The sequence below is a fragment of the Arachis duranensis genome, chromosome 10 (assembly GCF_000817695.3).
Source record: "Arachis duranensis cultivar V14167 chromosome 10, aradu.V14167.gnm2.J7QH, whole genome shotgun sequence".
NCBI lineage: Eukaryota > Viridiplantae > Streptophyta > Magnoliopsida > Fabales > Fabaceae > Arachis > Arachis duranensis.
Genome location: NC_029781.3, coordinates 5,537,892 through 5,547,219, shown reverse-complemented (window position 1 = coordinate 5,547,219; position 9,328 = coordinate 5,537,892). Strand labels below are relative to the sequence as shown.

Genomic DNA, 9,328 nt, shown 5'->3' with positions numbered 1-9,328 from the left:
AATATAATTAATTACTATAATTATTAATAAATTTATTATAATTTAATTATTTAATATAATTATTTAATTAATTATTATTTTAAAAATAACTTGCCACATGGCAAGTTATCATTGGTAGGATAGAGTCTCCCTGAGGAGGAACTCGTCTTCCTTGAGACTTGTGGGAGGACTTCATATCCTTTTCTCCAATGGTTAGAGTCTCTTTATATCAGAAAAAAATGAGAGAAGGACTCCTCATTAGAGTTGCTCTTAAGATTTGTTATTCCCAAACTTCTTTCATCCATCATGAATCCAAGAACAAAACAAGATCCTCTTACTCTCAAATCTAGAGTGAGCTTAGAAACCCTTTATAAAAATTTTGTAGTTTTTTATATTAAGATTACTATTAGGGAAAATTAAACCCTTCAAAAAACTGGGACAAAAAATGATTGATTAGAACGCTATAAAAATGCGCAGGTTTTTTTCTCTTTTGGTAATTGTGTGCCCATGAAGATATACTTAAAAACATTAAATTTTCATTCATCATTCATTACTTAATCTAAAATAAATACGCCATAATGTCCCCAACAACACTAGAACAAAACTTGCTACTATAACCTGATGCACCCCCTTCTCCATACTTTGACTTAACTGTCTTATAACACTTACACAGTATATAATTTAATAATTTATGTTCTTATGGCCATGGTGGGATTGCTCACAGAATTTGGCCACTCTATATTGGAGAGTTTAATTTATGTTCGTACAACACCATGCTGTGATCCAAGAACAAAGGAAGACAACTTCTTACTCCAATATTTAAAGTGAGGTTAGAGACTGCATTCTTTTCTTGCGCAACCTCTCAGCAATGTTGAATGCAAGCTCTAGAGATTGAGAGGCGTTAAGCCTTGGATCACAATGCGTATGGTAGCGCGAGCTCAAGTCGTCATAAGTGATGGTCCTCGAACCTCCAACACACTCTGTCACGTTCTGGCCAGTCATTTCCAAATGAACCCCTCCAGGGTAGCTTCCTTCTTGGTCATGGACATCGAAGAATGCCCTCAGCTCAGCCTATTGCAAATAACAACATACAGGAACATGAATTTGTAGTCAGTTGCAATAGAAGTTATGGTAATATGCAATAGCATTCAACCTTGAGACTATGATAGAGCCAGATCGTGAATGCCATTAAGAAAGCACAAACATAACAGATAAATAAAAAATCAATTTGATTCTACTATGTTCAGTTCATCTGCATTTTGAATGTACTGCTGTAATTTTCTAGCATGCAATTCTGGCCTACGAAAGTAAATGAAGGGCCAAATAATCATTTAACTAATTATGTGTCAGATCCGTATACTCGCTTTGTTCATCATTAACCTAACAAGGATTACAGCATCTGCTATTTTCCATATTGGTAAAACACTTCATGGAAATTTTGATGGATCATGAGGGTTGGAAAAATCTTATTGGAAATTCTTATTTGAAAGCTGTTGCCAACCGCCAAACAAAAGAAATATTCCAATGATAGTTCTGCAGAGTGTTATGTGAGACAACACGAAAGTCTCTAACATGATGATCCAGAAGCAGACTTTTTTCCCCCAACACTTCCATAGGATCAAAAACAATATGTATTATAGACCACATAGTCTTTTCAGTGAAAACTTCTGCATTGTGTGAAAATTGATATAAAACAAGTACATATATTTAGATGGAATAAAGTATATATGAAAATTACCCTGATTGCATCAAAAGAACGGGTTTTAAGTCCAGATGGAGCTTTGATGGTGTTGCCATGCATGGGATCACTAACCCAAGTGACAATTTGACCTGCTCCGCGCACTGCTCTGATTAGATGTGGAAGCTTCACTCGCATATTCTCTGCTCCCATCCTAACAATTACAGTAATTCTTCCAGGCTTGTTTTTGGGGTTCAGAATATCTATCAACTTAACAAGTTCATTTGGATCCATCTTATCACTCACCTGAAAACCACATGGCTTTTTCAGTGAGAGCAAATGCATGCATAGCACATTAAAGATGCTCAGAACTATTAACAAAGTCTATCAAATGCAAAAGTAATTTTGATAATCAAAACAAAGTTGGTTTAATACAACGTAATCAAACTAAATAGAAAAAAGCGCAAAAGTAATTTGATCAGGCAATATAGCCCTATAACCTTAAAAGGGACAGTATACCTTAATTCCAAGTGGATTTGCAACTCCTCTCAGGAATTCAACATGAGCACCATCCAGTTGGCGGGTGCGTTCCCCAACCCAGAGCATGTGAGCTGAGCAATCATAATGAAGCCCGGTAGTAGAGTCCTCCCTGGTAAGTGCTTGTTCATAAGGAAGAAGCAAACACTCATGGGAAGTCCAAAACTCTGTTGTAGTCATGATTGGATGCTCCGATGTTAGCCCGGCAGCAATCATGAAGCCAAGAGCCTCATCGACTCGATGAGCCAATTCACGATACCTGTAACCCCACACCACCAAACAAGAACTAATGTAACAGGATGTTGAAAACTTTCTGAGAGAACAATATCAAGAATAAAAAGTCTCTTTTTCAATTTAAAATGATCTGTAGTTCTGTATATCATTTGCAGAAAGCACGAAAAAGAAAAGTACTAATGCATGAACTACCACTTTAGATCAGAGATGTTAAGTAGTAGAGGACCACTACAAGAAAATTGAAGATATTGGAACAACATAATGAACATCATCCCATCTTTTATTGTTTCTACTCTTTTATTCTGATTTTTCTTTCCATATGTTTGTGCCCGAGATGCCATTCAAATTCCGAATTAAAATTAAGTGCAAATAATCTCAGACTATTTCCAATTTCGTTCCCACTTATTCTAACCCTTTTGTTTCCATGATCTTTTAAGCAAGATGGGAAAAAAGTGCATTTTCAAATACATCCATCCCAAGCGCAAACCACATTAAAGTTTAACCATGTAAGAATAAGATTTTTAAATATGGCCTGGTTTGAGATTTTAGAGGATAGAAAAAATGCCTGTCTCCCTGCTCACTACGCTCCATGAAATCCAGATTCCATTGGTTGACCCTTTGCATGGCAGCATAACCTCCGGTGGCAAATGCACGCAACAGGTTCAAAGTAGCCACAGATTGGGTGTAGGCTCTTATCATCCTCTGTGGATCCGGAATTCTCGATGCGGCATCAAATGCATCCCCATTCACATTATCACCCCTGTAACTAGGCAGCTTCACTCCGTTCTTCTCCTCAAAAGGGTCTGACCTTGGCTTCGCAAACTGGCCCGCCATTCTCCCCACCTAAACCACCATATTCAACAGTTTAAGAATATCATACATTCTGATTGATTCATAATATAATGCTAAAGCATACACATAAAACAAGCTAAAACTGAATGCCTAAATGGAAATTAAAAAATTGTCTCCAATTTTCCATCAAATCATTTATAAATGTGAAACATGATTCATGACAGTAGTTGTGTGCAAGTAATCATTGCTAATTAGATCAAATCATTAATTGAGGGATTGGATAACCTCCAACCCAAGAAAGGCACCAACCTTTTTTTACCAAGGTAAATTAGATCAACCACAATACAACACTCTCCTGATTCTTCATCAAAATGGCTCCAAATTTCAGATTTAATTACAATTAGAATGAATTGTTGAGAGAATTGAGTAAATTAGGGATGACTAAAGAAAAACAAAACCTTGATAACAGGCATTTGACCACCGAACATAAGAACAACGCCCATCTGAAGAATGACACGGAAGGTGTCACGGATATTGTTAGCATTGAATTCCTTGAAGCTCTCAGCGCAGTCACCACCCTGAAGGAGGAAGGCGTTGCCCATGGCGGCCTGAGCGAGCTTCTCCTCGAGGCTCCTGGCTTCTCCGGCGAACACGATCGGAGGGAAGGTCTCCAGAGTGTGAAGAACCTGATCGACGGAGCTCTGATCTGGATACTCCGGAAGCTGAAGCGCCTTCTTCGTTCTCCAGCTGTTGAGGCTCCATTTCGTGGATGCTGGAGCTGAAGCAGAAGCAGAAGCGGTTGATTGTGACGCTGATTTTGATGAGGGCTCTGCGGAGTTTGCAACGACAATGGATCTGCGTGGTTTCTGGAAAGGTGCGGAGAGACAAGGTTTGAAGCTGATAAGGGATGATGATGCCAGAGCCATTGCTATTTGCAGAGACTCTCCGATATCTGATTCAGCGATAAACAACTTTATGGAGTACTAGTTTAATATTACCCTAAATTTATACTATTATAATTTATATTTAAATTCTAATTTTTATAACTTAAATTTACACTGATAATTAATTGTGTAATATTATATTTAAATTTATTAATATATCAAAATTAAATCTTTAATTTATATGTATTATTTTTCAACTAAGTTTTGTTTTGTCTTATTTGGTTTTTTCCCATGTGAGAGTGTCCGAAAGGGAATCTGACAGGGAGGGATGAGGATCTGCGCAGACATTAACGGTGTCTGAGTGAGTCGGCTGTGATCTTGGCAACTTGATACTTTGAAGGGTAAACAGAAACAGAATAGAGAATACAAAAGTAGGTATATTCTAATTCTACTATTCTAGGGAGTAAAATAATGATAAATGTCCTTTTTGTGAGTTGAATAATTCAAGCCTTATCCTAAAAAGTTTCCAAGTTGACATGCTAAATATTATAATCATCAATAATACTCTTCAATAGTGTGCTTAGATCTTTGTTTTGTCCTTTTGAGGGTAGAATGGAAATTTCTGGGGGAAAGAAATGGTTGGTTTAAGTAACTGATCATTTTCGGCAATATTAATTTAAGCGTTTTATTGGATACTATTATTAATTCAATCATTAGCTTTCTATTATGAATAAACTCGGACAAATAACTCAACTACGCACCCAGAAATAGGTGCTCAAATGTTATGAATTTAAATTTTAACGATTTTATTTTTCACCAATTCAATCGTAAAAATGACCGTGACAGCTTAAAAAACTATAATTCTTAACAATCAACACTAAAGCCATCTGATTTACGTTTTCTTTTCACTTACTTGGTTTAGTGGGTTCATTGGACTAATTAAACAACACGCAAACAATAGGGTACAAAAGAGTATGTGACGTCTAAAATAGCGAATGGTCACAGTCTATGCATGGCCCATTTTCATAAAGAAAAATATCGGCAACAATAATGCAATACAGATGAATAGGCAACTCAAAACAAAACCCACGAATTTACCACATTTACCAAGGATAATTTTACAATAACTTCATTTTAATATTCTATACTAAAGCAATGCAAAGTAAAAGCAGGCCCAAGCACCACAATTTTACAAACTTTGCTGTTTAAGTCAAAGCTTAATCCTCACAGAACGACAGAACTCAATCAGATGAATATATGGTTGGAAAACTCCCACATAGCATGCCTAAAACCCTATGGTAGTTGGTACTAGATGATGGAGAAGTGGGGCATTCTGTTCATCCAACCAGAATTGGACAATCAATAGTAGGGGCTATAGCGCATTGGCATTCTGAACCTTGGAACCTTTCTGTAATTAACAGACAAATCTGGTTAAGTTTACTATCGCAGCATAAAAACAGAACACATTGGAGAGGGCAAGAAGCCAAGAACTAAGTGCATATACCCATATCCATAAGGAGCATAGGCGAAAGGAGGTGCATATGGCGGTCTGCCTCTAAATCCCATGTGTGGATTAGGTCGGCGGCCACGGAACTGCTTCATTCCGGGTATGTTTGTCCTCTTAGCTGTTACCTGAAAAATGTTCAAATAAGCTTATATGGTAAAAAAAAATTGAAGTGAACGGCGAGAGCCTCTAGCTGTAACCTTTAATTGACGCCCATGCAATTCAGATTCATTCAGCAAAAGGGCCTCTTGAACAGCCTCTGTTTCAATAAACTCTACATACGCATAACCCTTGGGTTGGCCAAACTTATCAGTCCGAATGGTGACTCTGTTTACTGTTCCACATGATTGAAAATGCTGCTGCACTTCTTCAGGAGTGCATGAATAGTCCACCTGTGGAGTGTGTCAAATCCAAGAGATTACATGATGGCATCACAGCTAAGAAACAAGCAAAACCAAAATGATTACATGGAAATGATTTTAAATAATTGTCAACACTTAAACACCAGCTTTTCAGGATAAAAGATGAGTCATCAGTGTTCTATTTACTAGTACAACCAGGTAACTTATTATCATTTGCCTAATTATCCATGCAACATTCAATGGAAAAAATAAATATATCTGAAAATACAACAAGCTTTATTAACAAAAGCATCTTAAGTATGTATATAATAAGCATATTTTATAGTAATTTTAGTGATAGCTTTGGTAACCATGCCAAAAAGATAATCAGCCTTATTTTGCAGGAACACCCCTCCTTGCAAGTTGCAAATAATTATGTTAGTACTGATTTTACCGCAACTAAAACGCAAAAGGCTTGATATGTCTTCAACCAATGGGCAACAGCAGGCATGCTAACATGCAGGAAACCTTCCCAGACAAAATACTTTGTCCTGGCCTATATGACTGCAAGTATCAAGATGCATCCTCCAAAATGCAAGGTACACTTTAAAGAATAGAGTACCATATTGCCATTAGACAACTACAAATGAAAAGATCTGGGAAGCTAAATTTCAAAATCCATCAATTAGTATTCAGATTCTTGGTCATTTATAAAAATATAAACTTTTCTTTTTTTCATCACAGCTATCCATTGTGCAAGTTACTCTCTATAGTGCACCTCAATTCTTTTTCTTCCTTTTTTCTTTAGTTTTTGAGGTAAAAGCAGTGTTAAAACAGGGGAGACAATTAAAAAGACCCAAGTTAAAAGAAATCCCTTTTGATCCTACAAAAGGATAAAATAAGAATGTCGAGGATCTCTCACCATGGAAAAAGGAGGTCTACATATTTCTCGAGCACTAGGCACCACTAAAAGCATCCTTTGAACTTGCAACCAAAATGATATAAAGTCATATAGTACTTGACCTAGAGAGCATGTCCTCTTCTCACCAGTAGGAGTCTTGGCTCATAATCTCCAATCTAACAATTCCTCAGTCAATCCCAATGCAAAAAGTTGGCAGTATGCTAATTCAAACTTCTAGCTAAAGGCTTATCATTTTTATCTTTAAATATAACAAATTGATTTTTTTTTCCTTTTCTTTTTTTCTTGGTTCATTATTTCTTTTCCCTCATTCTCTCAAAATATGAAAATTCACAAAACCTCAAAGATCACTTCCCTTAACTAATGTTACCCTCGCTTCTATCCCTCAAAGGTTTTTTTTTTTGGCATTTTATATTTATTTTTTCACTCTCAGTTAATTTCAAGTTCTTAATGAAAATTTTTTCCTCCTCCAGCCATATGTTATCCTATACTTTCAACGGCAGCATTACAATAGCAGAAAACTCGTAGATGGAAGCATAACCTGCGATTGTAGTCAAAACATCACGTCAAAGCAGGATGCCACCAAATGGAAACACAATTCAAATGCAAAACAGAACAAGCATATTCAACAGCAACAAAAGCTTTGAACTTCCCAGGATAAAATATGCAAAGTCCAATGTATTTATCCTCCAATACACATTGGCTCATAACCAAATAAATTAGACAAAAGTTATGACGTTGATATCTTTGAAAGAAGTTAAGACATTAATATATTCAGTCCATATCATGAGTGGTGAGGAAAAGACAGCCAAACAACATAAAAATTTCTCAAGTAAAGAGGGAATGAGAGAGCTCACATTGCCTACAAAGACTGAACGAGAATCTATCTCCTCTCTGTTGACCTGACTAGCAGATGCAGTTCCGAGATCTATTGGGAGATTATAATCAATAACAGACAATGGAATCTAACAATACACTGGAATAACATTGTTTACACATTAACATAGATAAGAATGAGAAGGGAATGAAAAAGAGATAGATAAACATAACAAACCAATAAAAAATGGTCTAAAAGTATAATGCAACAATATTAAGCATGAAGTCATGAAGCCCTGTGAACTCTAAAACAGAGGTCAACAAAATTCAGCTTGAATTTGTTCTATACAAGAATATAGCTTCTCTTCACAGCCAAGTGAGAGAGTGCTACTCATTAGCCAGTAACAAAACAAGTCAAATCGTAATCATCCAACCAGAAACAAAACATCTTGTAGGCAAAGGAGTTAGGACACGTTCTATGATCAATGCAGAACGAGAAATCATTTACAAAATAAAAATTAAAATAGCTACCCTGAACAGATCCCATCTCCTTCTCGACCTTGGCTTGCATCTCTTTAAGAGCAGCAGTTTCATCTTCTATATCCTTCAAGCGCTTATCCATGTCATCAAAATCCTGCACTCACAATAGCAGTGGCGTATCATCAAAATTAGGGTTTCGGATTCAAACATCAGCAGCACAGAAGAGGGAAGCGCGATTCAATGAAATCAGGTGAACTCAAAGAAACAGAGAATAGCAACAAAAGAAGAAAGAGATAATACAGGTTCGTTGTTATCTTCGGCGTTCATGTCGACGTCGTCGTTTTCCATTTCTCCGTCAAAGAGAAACGCCGGCAGAAGCGCACCCTCCTTTCCCTTCGCCTTCTCTTTCAATTTGCGAATCAGGGTTCGTATAATAACTTGGGCCCCTACCAAGATATTTTTTCGTAATAATTCAAGTTTCAATATTTATTTATTTATTTATTTAAATAGAACTCGGTTCCCAACCATAAAAAAACAGTTTTAATAAAAAAAATAAAATTAAAAATTTTAATATATTTATTAAAAAAATTCAAAAACTTCTGCTAATTTTATTAACTAAGGTATACACATACATAAAGTGAAGAAAAGAAACCTCTAACTCAATTCTTCATAGTTTTCATCTCCCATCATAATAAAATTATAAAGTTATTGATCCCAATCCAACAAGAAAATATGGCTTTCCCACCCATTAAAATTGGGACTTAAAGAAAATATACCATTGAAGTTGTCATAGCATATGTTTGATTGGATAATAATATTGACATATTTATATATAATTTTTTTTACAAATAATGATTATGTTCATAAAAATTTTCAATTTATTCCTATTCTCCATAAAAAACTTTAGCATTTCAAAAGTCACTTTTATTGTAAGTCATTATAACAAAAAACAATGATTAATATCTTATTAAAACTTTAGTTGTCTAACCATTTGCATTTGTAAGTCACATTTTTTAATTGACCATAATTATGGTTTTGATCATAATGATGAGTAACTATATAAAATTCTTTGCACAAAATCAAAATTTGAAATCTTAGTATAACAAAGCTAGATAGAGTTTTTGAAGTGATCAATTTTTATAATGGTATTTTAGTCTAGGAGTA

General features: G+C 35.6%; 2 protein-coding genes across 3 annotated transcripts; both read right to left on the bottom strand.

The window, feature by feature from the left end:
* Positions 1 to 495: 495 nt before the first annotated feature.
* On the bottom strand, positions 496 to 4,207 carry LOC107468595 (phospho-2-dehydro-3-deoxyheptonate aldolase 2, chloroplastic). The gene is made up of 5 exons (XM_016087901.3): positions 3,679 to 4,207; positions 2,994 to 3,271; positions 2,177 to 2,453; positions 1,718 to 1,963; positions 496 to 1,050 (listed from the first exon to the last, which is right to left on the bottom strand). The coding sequence occupies exons 1-5, from the start codon at positions 4,144 to 4,146 to the stop codon at positions 799 to 801; spliced, it is 1,521 nt and encodes a 506-aa protein (XP_015943387.1). The 5' UTR covers positions 4,147 to 4,207; the 3' UTR covers positions 496 to 798.
* A 971-nt stretch (positions 4,208 to 5,178) lies between these two features.
* LOC107468632 (polyadenylate-binding protein 2) lies at positions 5,179 to 8,632 on the bottom strand. Of its 2 annotated transcripts, none has more exons than XM_016087949.3 (6): positions 8,465 to 8,632; positions 8,216 to 8,318; positions 7,726 to 7,796; positions 5,809 to 6,000; positions 5,609 to 5,736; positions 5,179 to 5,512 (listed from the first exon to the last, which is right to left on the bottom strand). In XM_016087949.3, exons 1-6 carry the CDS (start codon positions 8,510 to 8,512, stop codon positions 5,464 to 5,466), a joined length of 591 nt encoding a protein of 196 aa, XP_015943435.1. In that variant the 5' UTR covers positions 8,513 to 8,632; the 3' UTR covers positions 5,179 to 5,463. The 2 variants fall into 2 exon arrangements, with proteins under 2 accessions (XP_015943435.1, XP_052111809.1); XM_052255849.1 differs by lacking the exon at positions 8,465 to 8,632 and adding an exon at positions 6,872 to 7,409 and having other exon boundaries at positions 8,216 to 8,290.
* Between the last annotated feature and the right edge of the window lie 696 nt (positions 8,633 to 9,328).

Bases quoted from the DNA above. Each gene is read 5' to 3' on its own strand.
- LOC107468632 (XM_016087949.3), bottom strand. From the start codon at position 8,512: ATGGAAAACGACGACGTCGACATGAACGCCGAAGATAACAACGAACCT. The intron at 8,319-8,464 runs GTATTATCTCTT...TTGTGAGTGCAG, and splicing joins CCGAAGATAACAACGAACCT to GATTTTGATGACATGGATAA. The intron at 7,797-8,215 runs GTAGCTATTTTA...ATCTCCCAATAG, and splicing joins GGAGATGGGATCTGTTCAGG to ATCTCGGAACTGCATCTGCT.
- LOC107468595 (XM_016087901.3), bottom strand. From the start codon at position 4,146: ATGGCTCTGGCATCATCATCCCTTATCAGCTTCAAACCTTGTCTCTCC. The intron at 1,964-2,176 runs GTATACTGTCCC...TGTGGTTTTCAG, and splicing joins CAAATCCACTTGGAATTAAG to GTGAGTGATAAGATGGATCC. The intron at 1,051-1,717 runs GTAATTTTCATA...TATTTGCAATAG, and splicing joins GTTCTTTTGATGCAATCAGG to GCTGAGCTGAGGGCATTCTT.